This window comes from Melospiza melodia, chromosome 4, assembly GCF_035770615.1.
Source record: "Melospiza melodia melodia isolate bMelMel2 chromosome 4, bMelMel2.pri, whole genome shotgun sequence".
Classification (NCBI taxonomy): domain Eukaryota; kingdom Metazoa; phylum Chordata; class Aves; order Passeriformes; family Passerellidae; genus Melospiza; species Melospiza melodia.
This window is the reverse complement of record NC_086197.1, coordinates 64,540,067-64,556,757: the sequence shown is the minus strand read 5'-3', so window position 1 is coordinate 64,556,757 and position 16,691 is coordinate 64,540,067. Positions and strand designations below refer to the sequence as shown.

The following is a 16,691-nucleotide window of genomic DNA, read 5'->3' as shown; positions in this document are numbered from 1 at the left end:
CTCCAGGTCCCTTCTCAACCAGCCCCACTCTTTTGTAGCACTCTTCTTCTCATTGCTTACAGCTGTGGCCTGTTAAAAGTCAGGCCTGCTCCTAATCTTTGATAATTGGCCCAGCTGCAAGTCCTTCAGGGTAAGATTACTTTCTATCTTTATTTTCTTATATTCCCTTATATCCCCCTACAGCGCTGTTTGCAATATGATGGTGGTTTAGAAAAAAAAAAAAAAAAAAGATACATAGTCCAGAGAGGACCCAGCTAAAGCAGTGTCTTACCTACATCACAGATATCTCAATCTGTGTTTTATCATATAACATTAGTTAGGAGTCATCCAATAGAATAAAATTGGTATTTAACACTATGAGAACAACTTTCATTCAATTTTATGTGGAAAAAAGAACTGCCATGTGCTGTTATGTTACATGTTCTGTTACCAAGGAAGAAAAACCTTAAATTTTTCCTAAGCATTTTTTAGGTTGGACACAACTAATACTTCAGCATTGTGTTGCACTTAAACTATTGCAACTTTATAATGCCAAGTTTTCTTTGATTTCCAGATGCTCTGTCTCCCCTCTACATGTAAATCCTGTAAAAACATGTATTTCCATATTTACTCTACTAGAACTAATAGTTATGGTTAGTATCTGATTTTTTGCATACATCTCAATATGCTTCCCCCAATGTTAACATCTTGAGACAAACAGTTAAAATAATTAGCAAAAAAGCATCATTCCAATTTGTTTAAGAAAATATTTCTGTTATCTAGAAATCTAAACTGATTTTGGCAGTCACAAACACTTGCTACTTGCACTGATTTTTGTGGGAACAGCATGGATTCAGAACACCTGAAAATTAACATGTTTCTATTTAGTAGCCAGCAAAACTATAAAACACAGGAAATTCAGAGATAGATACAAGCACTGGCTCAAGCTTTAGTTTTTACACATGAATACAGAGCATATCACTAGATTTTTGAAACAGAAAACTTGGAACTTTCCCCTCAGACACATTTCACTCAGATCTCCATTTCACTGCTTGGAATTTTTCTTAAGTTTTTCCCTGGAAATTTGAGAAAAATGCATACTTTTGCAAGATTTAAAAAAAAAAATATGGAGAACTTACAGAAGTCCTTCACACAAGAGGATGTTTTTAGAACCTCAGAAAAAGTACTGATTATTCATTCAAATATACAGGATGCCATCGGTACTCTATGTTCTTCAGCACAGCCAGAAAGAAATAAAGAGTGAAAAAACCCCATCATTCCATCTTCATCATAGAAACAAAAGCTGTTTTGAGAACAATACTGTGGGTCAAGCTATTATTTTCACCCAAACAGCAAATGCCCAATCCTAAATAAACAGTCTATTTTAATTAATTCTGTTTAAATCTGTGTCTTTATTTCTGTCAGGCTATTTTATTTTTGTATCTATACATGTGTCTGTGCAATGCCAGTATTTTGTACCCATGTACTATACGCACACACACCTAAAACAGAAAACACAACCTCAGAATAAGGCCCTACTGATTTCCTGTTGTCTCCCTATACCTTTCTTGTCTCTGGCAGTAAAAAACTCATTGCTCACTGCATTGTTAGAAAATGCAAGTCTATCAACAAAATTCTCTAATCACAATTCTATTAAAGGCTAACATTGATCAAATTACATAAACTGGTTCAATAAAACAAGGTCATTACATTTCCCTCTTTGGATTTTCCCTTCTATCATGCCTCCAGTAAGCATTTCTAAATGAGTGGTATCTTATTAGATCAAATAAAACCTTAATGATTACAACTATATTTCTATAACTGATTTTATTACTGAATTATTGTAGCTAACAATTACAATTTAGTTGAAATCTATGGGGTACCAGAGGACATAAAAAAGATTCCTTTTAGTATTGGAGTTCCACACTCCAAACAATCCTACCATCAATATCCAGTAAGATTTGCAAACAGTGCTGACAATAATATCTATTGCAGAGAAAAAAAAATATTTTTGCAGCATTCAAAAGAATTGAAACTCAACTTGAACTAGGTGTTTAGATCTCCACCAGAGAGATTCACTCAAATCACAACATACTCAGACTTGCTGGAAATAAACAAAAAAAGTTTAAAAAAAGAAAGAAAATAGACTTCCAATGGTCTCTTTCAGTATAAATTATTCAATGATCTCTACCAAAGAATAGCATATCTAGACTGCTTTAGTTTTAAGAGGTCTATTTTAAAGACAGGAGGTTTTATACCCATGCATAGAAGAATTCAACTCATATAAGTTAAGCTGTTTAAAGCCATGCAAACTACACACTGTGCTCCAGCCACAGCACCCCGACTTGCAGAAAGCAAAGGCATGGACTGGGAGAATGCAGAACCACCCACTGGAGAGCAAGTTTGAGATTATGTACAGGGAGTGCAAGTCCATAGCAGCTGATGAGATGCATCCACATGTCCTGAGGGAACTGATGAAGCGTCTAAGCCATTATCCATCATATTTGAGAAGTCGTGTCAGCCCTGTGAAGTTTCCACTGACTGGAAAAGGAGAAAGGTAACCCTAATTTTTAAGAAGGGTAAAAAGGAAGATGTAGGCAACTGAAAGCCAGTCAGTTTCACCTCAGTGACCAGCAAGACCATGGGGCAGATCCTCCTTAGACTGTGCTAAGGCATATGGAAAACAATGAGTTGACAGCCAATAGTACTAAAAAAGATGTATCATACGGGCAGATTCTGATAATCAATACATGAAAAGACTTACAGCCACTAAAAAATAAAATCTGCTACCATAAAGGATCAGTAAAATCAGGACTTTCTGGTAATGTAATATTGAAGAGAAATGAACACAAATGGAAAGGCAGAAGGTTCCTCTTGAACATCAGGAAACCTTTTTTACGTTTTACAGTAAGGGTGACTGAGCACCGGCACAGGTTGCCCAGAGAGGCTGTGGAGTCTACCTTCAGAGATATTTAAAAGCCATCTGGACACAGTCCTGGGCAGCCTGTTCTTAGTAACCCTGCTGCAACAGAAAAGCTAGACAAGGTGACCTCCTGAGGTCCTTCCCTACCTCAACTATTCTGTGAATAATAATTTCTAAGTAAATCACTGAGCAAGTATATTATTAATGAACAAAATAAACTTGACTAGAGAGTGGCAAGTTATTAACATCTTCATATAAATTAATACCTTTCATACCTTGAAACTTATTCTTGAAAGGCTAAAAGCAGCAATAAAGTAACCAAAGACCAACACTCATTCAGTACTGTTTACCAGAATACAATTACGAATCTTAGGATTCTATCATAAGAGAAGTCATTCAAAGTCTTACAATGACATATGCTTATTTTTCCAGTTTGTTTACAAGGTAACTAATCAAGGTGATATTTTCTAGACTACTTAGCCTAGAGAAGATTATGGTTAAATTTACTTGAGAAAGTTGTAACTAAACATTTTCCTCTTTTTAGCACTCAAAAACAGAGTTAGAGTTCCTAACCTTTTTAGTAGAACACTTTCTTATGCTGCAGTAAAAGACCTTATTTTACTCCAATAAAACAAAAACACAATATTAAGTATTTAGATTGTATGCTTCCTCATTACAGCGTATTTCATTGTATTTAGCTTTTTTTTTTTTTCTGGATTTAAGAGTCGTGACCTAAATGCAATAAATTCCTGTTGTTGGGGATCATGCAGTGCAGACCCAGACACACTTTACTTAGAAGATTCCACTATCAATAGGCAGCTTTGAGAAGAATAAACAAGATCACTTGTGAACTAGATTCCAAGTATCTCCAGAATAAAATCTGAAATAAAGAATCTGAAGAGGTGTTTTAGGTCCGGTTCACATGTTAAGCAAAGGTATTTTGACATACAATATCTTTTATACCAGCTTCTTTTATACCAGTTATGGGTTTTCACTGTGTCTTGGTCTAAGAAAGATGCCGTTCCTTCATAATGCAAGACCTTTTTTTGATGAATGATCTATCTTTATTCATGGTACCCTATAATCATTTATTCCTTCATCAACATTATTTTTGGCTTAAAATATTTTTCATCTTTACCTGTTCATTCCATCTTCCTGTCTCTCCAAGAAAATCTATGAAATCACTCGTAGTCCCTCTCAAGTCAGTTTCCCCCAGAAATAAGAAATCTTCAATTAGTCTTTTCAGACAGAAAATGTTACTTACTCTTTCCTCTAGCAATGTTTTTCTCAATCTCTTTCAATTTGAGGTCGACTCTCAATCACTACTGAGCCAAAACTCAGATAAATAAGGTCCAAACCACCCCTTGGTCTAAATGCATTAATATTTACCTACTTCCAACACAAGTGTCTTACATAACACATTTCAAAACGATGCTTTCCATTTTTAACCTCCCACTGGCTGCCTATCACCATTGTAAACCATATATTATCCCTCTTTACTACAGCTACCTAAAAGGTAATGATTTTTTTTATTACCTGCTAGATATAAGATATTCACCCTTTTACCACGCACCGCCATCCCACCTCTGTTACTCTTGTTCTTGTGTATTATAATACTCCCTTAGTTCAAAATTCAACTCAATTTTGTGTCATCTGAAATTTCCACTAGCATGCTTCTTCTTATGCTCAAGTAAATAAAAGCTTCAAAATAAATTAACTACTACTACTCTCCTTTTATCCTGTCAGTCTACTGTAAATGAAAATTTTTTCTCTCTCTCCTTTATTACTGACCTTATTAATTATTATATTGCTTTTCCTTACACACCTCCCATCTATCAGTAATTTAAATGAGTTGACTTCAAAAGATGTAATTTTAGGGATTCTGTAGTTCCCCAATCTAAAAAGTCTGGTACCAAAGAGTCATGTTGAGTTACTTTGTATAAAGATAATTTTGATAAACCATTGTTATATTTTTAAGTTAGCTTTTTGACATATCATTAGATTTTCCTCCAAAACAAGATTAAAGTCTTCCCTGTTATTTTATTTAGACTAGCTGATCTGTAATTTTCTGCTCACTTTTTCCCTCCTCCCTCAAACATAGCTGTTCAGTTACAGACAGACGTTCATAAAGTTTAAACTGCCAATCTAATGGAAATAAAATTTATTTCAATGGTAGCACTTAGCATGACAACTATATTTCTGTAACTCAGATTTGAAAGACATGGTTAATTGTACATTGTTCTGTTGCAGTGCAGACCAGTATAAAAACTTAAAGACATTTACAGTCATTGACTGCAGCCCTAACAGCTGTAACAGCATTAACTAATAACACAAGCTTCCTATTTAATGTTATTTATGATTTCCTATTTCCCATCAGACAAGATTTTTCAATGGCTGAGTTTTCATGCAAGCTCTTTTTGTGCAGGTTCTATTTATTACAAGTGTAATGATTTTTCTAGAACATATTTTTCACTGTAAACACTTAACAATAAGCAAAAACAGTGTCCTAACAAAAATGCTTTGGAATATAACTGTGTCAATACACAGTTTCTACTCATAAAGCACAATGTAAATACTAAGAAATAATTGAATTTTGAAAACCACTTGAGGGATCAAGAACTAAAAGAATAAATTCTGATAAAGCAAGACTCATTAGATGCCACAACTACATGATAATTATCACATAGATATCATATATTTATATATTCTCCCCTAAACTGAGTAAAGAGAGAATTCTTCCTCTCCACTAGGTAATAAGTCCTAGGTAATGTTAGAAGGCTACAACAGGAAGTTAGCAAGGCAAGTTTGCCATTCATAAAACCAGAAACCAAAAAACTGTGAAAGTACTATATAGAATATCTCAAGTCCAGAACTGAAACTAAATAGTATGGCAGTGATATGAAAATTACATCCTTGAAAGACTCTATTACTCAAATGTATATTACTAAGCCAGTGTTCTGTACTTATAAGAATTTAGTTATTACATGAAGATCTAGATAACATATTTGATGGACTTAAAACCTGATTCTGCTTTAAGGTGTAACCAGTGTGTTACACAGTTTCTCATATGGGAAACCTACATCTCTCTTAGATATAAGGAGGAATGCTACCTGAAACACATTCCTAATGGTACATGGTAGACCAAAGCATTCACCTGACAAATCTATTGCTTTTAGCAGATGTATAGCTATCATTCAAAACTATGTAACAAAATATAATTTTAATCTTTATTTCTTACTAGAAGAAATAAAGAATAAAATACTATCATGATCCATTTCCTTAGAATTCATTTCTTTTAGGCTCTGGCATTTATGGCATTTATACTGAATATTATTTTCCTTAGCTAGTCTCCAGTATTTTAGCAGGCGTTCTGTATATGCAAGACTTGTTAGGGCTTAGACACCTGCTAGTGCTCAACAAAAATACCTCACTATGGGCTCAGTGGAGAGTGCATCAGCACACTGAAAGGGGCTTAACAGATGCTGAGTGTCCTCTCTTCTTTGGATTTCCAGCAGTAAATCTTTGAATAAAGGATTTATGCTGCCTTTCACTTACTCTTTTCTACTCTTCTATGTAGAGATACCTGTAAAAAGAAGCTCAACTTCCCACAAATAAAGAGAAAAAAAGAAAAAAAAAAAAAAACCTTGATTTTACAGTTTATCAACCTTGATTTTACAGTTTATCAAGATCATTGCTACGCCTTTTTGTTTGTCCCAAAACAGCTGCAGGCATTCTCATTGTCTGGAGCTCTTTCTCTATCTCTCTTTCTCTCTTTCTCTGTCTCTCTCTGTCTCTCTCTCCCTCTCTCTCTCTGTCTCTCTGTCTCTCTCTCTCTCTCTCTCTCTCATTTTGTCCTATCCCAAGATATTTCAAAAACCTACTGAGGTTAGCCCTTGAATATTGGGCTTTTCCCTATTCCAGAGGGTGCCACTTTCCTCTTCTACCCTTAAATTTTTTTTTACTTATTGCCTCTTTATTCCAACCACACACTTCCCTAATTCCTCCCTAGGCCCTAATGGTCACATTCTCTAATACATGACAGCTCAGAGACACAAAGCAAAAAACATGGAGTAAATCTGAATTTTGAATCATGGTATCTTTCCAACCTCTGGCCACATACGCAGACTGAAGTAAAATCTTTCTTTGCTTTTAATTCCAGTATATTAAAAACAATTATATTGACACATATTATTGACATGTATCATAGTATTTTAACTGAAGTAATTCAGTTTTGAAGTTCCTAAAAAAGACTAGGGTAACTTCAGATAGTGAGATTTATATAAATATTTAAACTTAATTGAATTAAAATATTAAGGTATCAGTTATTTTTTGGGGGTTGTGTCATACCTTATTTAACTACATTAGTTAGTTTTATTGTTTATTAGAAGTCTCTAGAAAACATTCTCATTCTTCTTTCTTTATTTCTACCTCTAGATCTTTTATTTAAATGATCCCTCACCTGTTGTAAATGCTAGAGCAACAGCCAAAAGAACCAGTAGCTACAGGCCTTCATCTTGCTCTCCTTCAAGTCAACGGCATTACTCCTAGTCTTAAATATGAAAAAAGGTCCCATAGAGGTCAAACCAGGTTCTATTAATTCAATAGGAGTTCTGCAGCTGACATCAGTGGGAGCAAAATTTGGACCTCAAGGAATGCATACTGATTAGGGTTAAAGTAATTGGTGTTAACTCAAAAATTAGTGAACCTAAACAAAAAAAAAGAAGAATCTTTGTTAACAACATACCTGAGGCAGTGCTGAGTTCAGCTGTCGCTGGAGGGAATCTCTGTCGTAGATGACATCCTGTAGGCGTTGCTGTGCAAGTGACAAGCTTTCCTGTGTCTCCCGAAGGGTATCCAGGAGACGGTCCCTTTCATCCAGCATGTTCACCATCAGCTGCTCAAAATGAGAATCCGAGTCCGAGCCACTGCTTTGGGACCCCCGTTGACTCATCGGGGTGTCCTCGTTTATCGTTGGCATCACTTCACACATCATTTCTTTAAAGCAAACACAAATCAAGGAACAGCTCTTCAGTAGCGAAAACATTTGAGGATGTTTCATAAGAGGAATAATAAACTCTGTACATGGACACAGTTAGTAGATTATTGCATTGTTCCCACTTTTAAACTTGCATGCAATGTTAATCAGTTGATCAATAGAGAGGGATTAAATACAGTGACTAATTCCATAGAGCAAAGACTTTGAATGTGCTTCCCAAAACTAAGGAAGACTGACTGGAAGGAGATGGAGGGTTACAGAATATTCAAATTAATAGTTTTGGAAATAATACTCTCTTAAAATAACAGAAAATATTTCCTCTGCAAATGTAGACTCCCTTATTGTGGCTTTTCTCCCTTCTCTTACCTAATTTCATTGTTGAATTGTTGGTATTGATGTCAATAGCTGCCACTAATTGCCAGATTTTGTCTTCCTCTAGGCAATTGTACAGCTCAGGCTAACCATTGATCTAGTATCATGCTGCCTTAACAATGCCAGGTTAATCTATTTTTCTATCTAGTTATTCCCATCCTCAGGGGAAGTTATTCTCCAGTGAGCTTGTTCAGTAAGAGGTCAAGAACTAGAAACTCTGCTAATTATATCCCTATGATATCTTGTGCAAATTGAATTACCAGGAACAGAATCACCGTTGTTTGTTTCTGAAATCTGTCCTGAGCAGAGCAAATAACATCACCTAGTCCCATACTTCAGCTCCAAATTTATTAGATCTATCTAATAAATTAACCAGAATTACGTAAATGTCAAACCCCCACTTCATGTACAGTGAGGAGCTTTAGGCATCTTTGGGAGAGCTTGCTGATGTTGACTGCTTCGTCCACTGTCCCCAGGGACCTTGGGATGTGGGATGCCAGCCAGGGGAGCCTGTCTTGCCTCCAGGAACCTCTCACAACATCATGTAAGCACAGTGCACTCAGCAAGGGGCCGTCACCAGTCTCCACTCAGCTCCCACCTGTGGCTGACCAGTTTGGGACGGTCACGTTCACAGTGAACAAAGGGATAACTAAAAAAATTCCAAGGCCATCTGCCACTTGCTCAGTTCAATGATAACTTTTCGGTGTGCACCAGGTGGCCAGAGACCATGGTCTCTGCATGCTCATTCTCCAAGATCAAAGTTAACAATCTGGATTGTCACTGAACCCTTTCTGCCTCACAATCATCAACATCTCATGGGTCACACTTCTTGTCCTAGGGAATTGTCACCTGTGAAGCTTCATCATTCAAGAAATTACTTCCAATGTGCTTCACATGGTTTCTGGTGTGAAGGGCACAGCATTTGCTACCCCTGCACACAGGCTGTGGCAGAGTGAGAGTGGTACAATTTTGCGGGAATGCTGGTTAGTGTGTGAGAACAGGTAGGGAAAGCTCTGTGTGGACAGCTGTTGCTGTCTCAGCACCTTGCATTCACACTAGATAGGAAATCTCTTCAAGTCATTATGTGGATGTGGGAAGCCATATAAGTGGTTGTGGGGTTATAAGGGAATCCATGAATGCTCATGGCACTATTATCACATCTTGTCCCTCTCAGCTGTTGCATTCAGGGAAGGCAGGGGCTATGCATTGTTCTTATTTTGAATCCCTGGACTGCATTGTTCTGACAGCACAAGTAACAAACTTGGGCTATGACTAAAACCGCAGAGAAGGCAGGGAATGGGTGGGCAGTTCCTGGTGTAGGCAGTTGCTATTTGGAAGTTTTCTCCCACAGCTCACAGCCCCAGGAGAATCTTTAAAAGGTACAGCAGTTCTCGCAGTCAGCCTGGTGATGTACATCGCTTTCTGGGAGTCCAGAGATCAATGTCATTATTCCATTGGAACCACTTGCATCCTCTCCCTCCCCCACCCTGAGAGTGAAGAGAAATACAGCAAAGCAGTCTGTTAACCTGAGCCAGATAGAAAGGCTGGGAGGGTGTGACAGAAAGGGACATTTGGACTCTTGTAAGAGCAAGGAGCAGGAGATATGGGAGGGAATCCTGGATCATGACCTCACAGAAATTGTTTGTGGGGGTCCATGAGGACCCCAAATAACGTGGAAGGAAACCTGGCTTCTCAGAGTGCCCCTGGGTCACCAAGCCACAAAAAAAGTAACAAAATCTCAAGCAACTGCAGGTTTGCTGTGGGGCTTCCAAAGAAAAATTTCTTACAGCCTTTCATGAAAGACCTAGTATGCCACACTGTTCGATTTACTATGATTTGTGTCTTCTTGCCTTTAGAAAAGCATTTTTGTTTTCCTTTTTTAAAACTTTCTTGGCATTTATCACTCTTATATGTGCCAACACATGGGATGCTTTCAGTGTCCTGAGGCAGCCACCATTCAACACTGTTCCCAAGCATGTGCTGAAGAATAGAGCTACTTCCCCAGGACCTTATTATGCCTGTTACAAATTTCCTGCTTGATAGCAGGTAGGAATCAAAATACTGAGAATATTTGAAGAAAAAAAAAGGAAAGAAGACTTATCAAGAGGGAGTGCAACAAAAGCTAGGGCAGGTAAAGCAGAGGAAGGACTTCACAGGAACAGAGGAGGAGTGTCAGCAAACAGATTGATCACAGCCTAGTAGTATAAGATTGGAAGCTGAGGACAAATGGAAGGTCACATATGCATTTGGATCTTTATACAGGAAATGAAATATGTTGCCGAGCTACAAGAGTTCTTGACATTTCCTGATGGTGTTTGCATGCATTAGTCAACCTTTGGCTAACCACAGGTTTATGTGGTTCACACACAGGGTCAGGAGATTTAAAGGTAAGAGTCAGCTCCCAGCTTAGTTATCCCTGAAAGGAATTTAGTTTGCATATACCAGAAGGACACAGATGACCAAGACAACACATACAGACAGAAACAGCTGAGGGATTCATGCTAAAACATAACATAAAAATAGTACTGCTATGATCAGTTTGGTCTGATTGCTAATGTGGCGATATCTTGAGTAACCTGGATTATATTTTTTAAAGTTCCAGTAGGGAAAGAGGGCCATTTCTGATTTTCCTTCTATTTAATTTCAATTTTAAACCTAAATTAAAAAACCTCCATCACCCTAACAATTTTTAGTCTGGGTTCATAATATAATCAGCTGAAATATTTCATACAATGAAATTAGAACGAATCACTCTACCTACCTACTCTTCCCCACTTACCACAGACCATAAATCTGTGTTAAGCTCAAGTATATTTTATACAGGAAGAATTTCAATCATTAAACACTGAAAGTGATCTCTCTAATAAATTAACCAGAATAAGCCATTCTTTTTGCAAAAAATATATTCCTTTTTCGGTTGTATTTATAGGGGAGACACAGCTACATTCAATGCTGCAGTTCTAAAAGGCTCAAAATAAGGCTATTTCCAGGGCCACTTCTATTACACTTCAGAACTACCATGCCACACATACTTTTGCAGCTGATCTCTGCATTTACATAACTTTTGAAAAAACTCAGATATCTTTCCCTATATATGCACGAATAAAATTTCATATGCCCAAGACAGCTGTATCCTGGACTTAATGATATATGTACAGATCCATGCATACATAGCAGGTATTTGTCTCAGGTACTCAGTTCTTACTAAACATGTAGATATCAATTCCACTCAGAATTGAACTGAACAAGATTAATAAAGGACTGCCATTAAGCTTCCTTTTTGTTCTCCATTCTTACTGCTCCAAAAACTGGCTAGGCTCAGAAAACTTGATTTTTTAAACCATAGCTGCTAGGTAGACCAAGCATATCCAAACTGACATCTGGATATTCCATGTTTTCTAACTGTGCTTATCAGCTTGTCATATGATTGATGGAATATAATCATATGCCCAGGAATGACCCCAAAAGATCAAAGACTGGAATGAAGACTCCCAGCCCTCCACTCTTTTGAATTGGTTTTATACAGCTTAATAGGCTGTTAGTTTCTCATTCAGCTCTGAATGCACTAAAAATCAGATGCATAAACATCTTTGAGTCTGTGCATATATTTTAATCTCTCCAGTTGGCCAGCTCCTATGTTGAGATATTTGTTATCCCAGCATACTATCCCTTTCCCTAATCTATACATTCCTATCAACTCCCACAAAGCAATTACAGTTACATTTATTTGATGAGCCCTGCTAGTGAAAAACAATTTAGAGCTGACAGCGACAAAAAAGGGAGAATAAACAAAGACAATCAACAATGTACATGAAGCATCAGAATCCTGTCTCTGAAGTTTAAAACAGAAACCTTGAATTGCATTGTCACAACTCTAAATTGCAAACTAACTTCTCTTAAAAGTTTCAGGTAATGTGACAAAATCTAAATGACAAAAATTTGGAGTGCATAAATATCTGCCTTAAATTTCTGAAAATTACAGGTAACACTGAATTTTCTTTTATTTTCCAAACCTGCAGTGAGCAGACTCATCTTGTTTTGCACTTGGCCCAGCACTGAGCAAGGGGTTGTCACAGATGATTTCCAAAGGTCCTTTTCACATGGAATAATTCCATGGGATAGGACCCAAACAAATCAACCACCAAACAAATCCAAGAACCCAAACCCACAGATTTGCTTCTTTTCAAAGGAATGATGAATGATGTTGAATTGAGTAAACTCATGTACCTGTACCCAGCCATAAGGAGGCACCTTTGCAGAGACGGAGTAAATTCCCACTGAAGAATTTTACTAAGGATTTCTTTACCAAGACTTGATACCTCAAATCCTACTTGGTTACACCAGTGGTGCCTAACCATGCATCTGGCAAGCTCATTGTGCCACCAGAGAACTGCAGGCTTTTGCCCCAGAAAACAGCAGAGAAGAAGCTGGGGGGAAAATGGGAAGTAGAAGGTGAGCAGGTAATTAAGACCTGAACTGACCAATTATTCATCAGGAGAACATGAGGTACAGGCCAGGTAACCACAGCAACCCACTAGGGAGTGGACAGACACCTTGCTTTCTCATATGAGAGAATCACTGAATACTCAGGGTTGCAAGGAACCTCTGGAGATCATCTACTCCAACCTGAAGGCAGGTTAAGTGGAACACAGGCAGCGAGGAATGATCACTGAGGGAGCTGGAATTTCTTTCCAGTGGGTGTTAAGAACTGCAAGTGGTGGATTAAACACCTCTGTCCCATATTTTCAAGACCACAGAAGTCCATGATAACGGAATAGGCTCTCCTGTACATCACTCTGTGCAACACTTCCCATGCAGCAAGAATCGCAAAGAAGAGGAAGGAGAGGAGAGAAAGGAATAAACAAGGTGGCATATTCTTCAACTGAAAGAGCTGACATTAATAGCTGAATGGGCACTATATACCTCTTCATTCAAAAGAAAAGAAGGAAAGCTTGTGTTCTTTGCCAGAAAAAGGCTGACTTGCCCTGTAGTAATACAACTCAACTAAAGTTATGCTTGAGTGATCTAAGCCAACAAAAGTAAGACTTTTCAAATGTGTTTCCCTTTCTTTAAATAGAAAAAATAAAAGCTCCATTGATACTGAACTTACTACTTGTATAGTACAAAGTTTATCACTTTACCCAGTATCCTGAATGTAAGTAAAGCAATCCCTCAATGAAAGATGCATTAAGTCACCAGCATTTTACTGTTGATATATAATGATTGCTCCTTAGATCCATCCTGAGCCACAAAGCAGATATTACAATTCCCTTGGGCAGGGTGCCCCCACAGCATCCAAAACTTGCAAGGACTGCAACATACAGTGAACTTGTGTAGCACCTGCAACTATCCCAAACCCAGGAGAGGTTCTGAAGGGGGAGCAGAATACTGGCAAATTCCTGCTTCCCTTGAAATCCATGTAGCACATAAACACTCCCTGGAAATAGACTTTTAGGTAATGTAATAACTTTAGAACTCTTCTAATTCGAAACAAAACCTAGACTCTTATTTAGTAGTAGTTTTGGACCTGTGTGCTCAGGCATCACAGCCATACCCAATGGCAGCTTGAGAAGCAGGACACTGAAGCTCTCAAAACACATTATCTTTCTTGTCCATCGTGTATCTACTGCACCATCTACTACAAAGCCTTTTCCAGGTTGACTGGTTCCTAGTTCAGTGTTTTCTCCAGTTATTTGTTATCAAACCCAGCAAATAACCTGAATTCATGGAAATTCTATCATAGACTTCAATGAGTTTGTATCAGTACAGATGGCTGAAAAAGTCACTAACATAGAAAAGCCATCAATCTTCTGTCATTTTACTCCCTCCAAACAAAGGCATAAAGATCACAAATGCCTGTTTTGTGATACCAGGGAGCATGACAGATGTTATGTGACCACTGCCTACTACATTACCAGAAATCATGAACAGGTTTCCCCTCTAAACACACAACATCCAACTGGCAAAAAGTAATCTGTCTTACTAGAGGGAGAAAAAATGTGGTTCACTGTGATTAAGATTTTTCAGGCTGTATGCAAAAATGTCATAGCAAATCTATAGCATTAGCTGCATTATGTCTCCATCAAGAGTGAACTCTGTATTAGCTCAAATTAGGAATTCTGCAGCTCAGTTTAAACATCCAGACAAGGGGAATGGACAAAAATTCCAGCACAGAGCACAGGATATGGCCATCCTTGGTTAAGAGTTATATAAAGCTTCTTTTCGGGAGGGACTCCATTAACAAATTAATTGATAGCAACTCTCTTATATTAACTTCTCTCTGATTATGATCATGTATGGACCAGGTGTCAAAGTATGTCCTCAATACTGACGTTCTCTAAAACTACCTGAAATTTCTGTGGTATGTATCCTATAGAGGTGGAAAATGAAAAAGTTGTCTTCCTTCTTCTAACTGGACCCCACCCTATTTGGCATTTTCTGTTATCTCAATTGTCCAAGAGTCTTAGAATTATTTATTCAAGTGAATATTGTAACAAACACTTCTGCAATCTCATTTAGCCTGGAAATTATTTACCAGATGGAGTTCTTCCACTTGGGAAGCTCTGAGAATAAGAAGACACAAAGCTACTTGGCTTCTGCCTGACAAAGGCTCTTAGACAAGCATTCATTTTGCTCACCTTGAAGGCCACCACCTTAGATGTGAATCTAATTTTAGTCCCTCACCTTTCTCTCCATAACTGGCTTTAAAAGCTTGTTTTGTGTTTGCTCTTGTGTTTGATTTGCACACCACAGCTAAGGAGTCATTTCAAGTTACTTATAATTTTGCTGCAGGAAAAAGAAGTAGAAATCTACCTACCATACATTCTAGCCTGTCCACAGTGACATCAGCTTGAAAACTCATTTCATTGGATCATTCTGGGTATTTTGCATTTACAAGCTATTTTTTTCCAAATCGTTAAATAGATATAGTGACTGATAAAACCAGATCTTACTGCAATTATGTCTCTTCAGATGTCCTCAGCAGGATCGCTCTTAGGCAGCACAGTGTAATTCCAATAAGGAAAATCCTTCCTATTGTCTGAGTTGCATTACATGCATATTCCTCCTCCTAGTTAACTCCTTACCTGCCAGCCTCCACTAAACTATGATATCACCTTTAACAGAAGCATCCTGCACTCCTTCCACACAGGAGGGGTGGTCAGCACAGTACCTTAGAAAAAGGACTCATTCCAAGTATCTGTTCTTTATGTCATACCTCTCACCTCCTACCTCCCTTAACCACAAGCAAAAAAATAAGTTGATTTCACATTTTTCAGTCTGAAACCCCCCAACTCCCATTACAGAAATGCATTTAAATACCACACAAGTGCTACAGCAAGAGGCAGACAGCTAGATTTTGCATTTGCATCTCATCCCCTGGGGATATCGGGGCTAAGGAAGGAATATCTAACTCAGAAATAGAAGGTTCAGTACCTAGTATCTTTTATTTCGGCGTCTGCTATTTCACTTGATCAATAACAACCGCAGTCTCCACCGGCTTCGAGCGGGGACTCACACAGCCGAGCACTCCTGGACCATCTTCCTAGAAATGGTGACACAGGCGTTGCTCCGAGGAACCCCAAGCCCCCGCACCCGTCCTCCGGCAAGTCTCGCTGCTTGGCACCTCAACATTTTCTTCGGTCACTTCGTCAGCAGCCAAGAGGAGAAGCATCCATGGGAAAAATGGCATATTACAAATTTTGCTTTGGGAAGCAGAGCTCGGTTCAGACCATTGTCGGGAGGAGGAGGGGGGGAGCAGCTCTTAAAGCTCCAGCAGCCCCTTTCGAGCAACAGCATCTTTGCAGCTGGAGGCAGACCATCACAGGGGGAGGGGGCAGGGCGAAAGCATCTTTCTTTTATTTATTATCTTTTGCTAAACTTAACTGAGCGGCATCTGGCTTCCCCGGCTCTTCGATACCTCCCAGGCTAATTATGCCTCTGTGCGTGACAGAAGTCCACACGCACGCACGACTGCCTGCATGATCAAAAAGCAAACGCGGCTTTCTGCTTTACAGAGAGAAATCCTGTGCCCGCGGCTCGCCGCTGCCCGGCTGGCACATCGCTGCCCGGCTGGCACCGTGCACGGAGCCGTGCGGAGCCGGAGAGCCCCGGGCGGGGGTCACCCACGGCACGTGGCCGCGCCCCGGGCACCGCTGCCAGCCCCGCGTCGCCCGGGGACACCGGCAGCGCCACTGGCACGGCAGCGCTACGCTACTACACCCTGTAATTCAAGGAGCTCAGGCAAACGCCACGACATCTCTTCTAACCGTAGAGCGTAATAAAGCGTATCATCTGCGGTAATCCGGCCGTGAGAAAGCAGGGATAAAACCTGCCATGATCTCAATAGTCCGGGCGTGTAATTATTATCAGACACTGGGGAACGCCGGGCGCGGCAGAAGCCCTGTGCCGGGTGCGGAGCCC

At 38.9% G+C, this 16,691-nt stretch overlaps 1 protein-coding gene across 7 annotated transcripts in view; it reads right to left on the bottom strand.

Moving 5' to 3' along the window:
• Positions 1-16,111, bottom strand: part of PPFIA2 (PTPRF interacting protein alpha 2) — a 290,199-nt gene extending 274,088 nt beyond the window's left edge. For 2 of the 7 annotated variants that reach the window (XM_063154958.1, XM_063154960.1), the window contains exons 1-2: positions 15,705-16,045; positions 7,647-7,897 (exon numbers count right to left, since the gene is read on the bottom strand). In XM_063154958.1, coding sequence (XP_063011028.1) covers positions 7,647-7,895 — 249 coding nt within the window. In that variant the 5' untranslated portion in view covers positions 7,896-7,897; positions 15,705-16,045. Of the gene's footprint in view, positions 1-7,646; positions 7,898-15,704 lie in introns of all 7 variants that reach the window. The other 5 variants (XM_063154956.1, XM_063154954.1, XM_063154955.1 and 2 more) reach the window with 5 other exon arrangements.
• Positions 16,112-16,691: the final 580 nt, after the last annotated feature.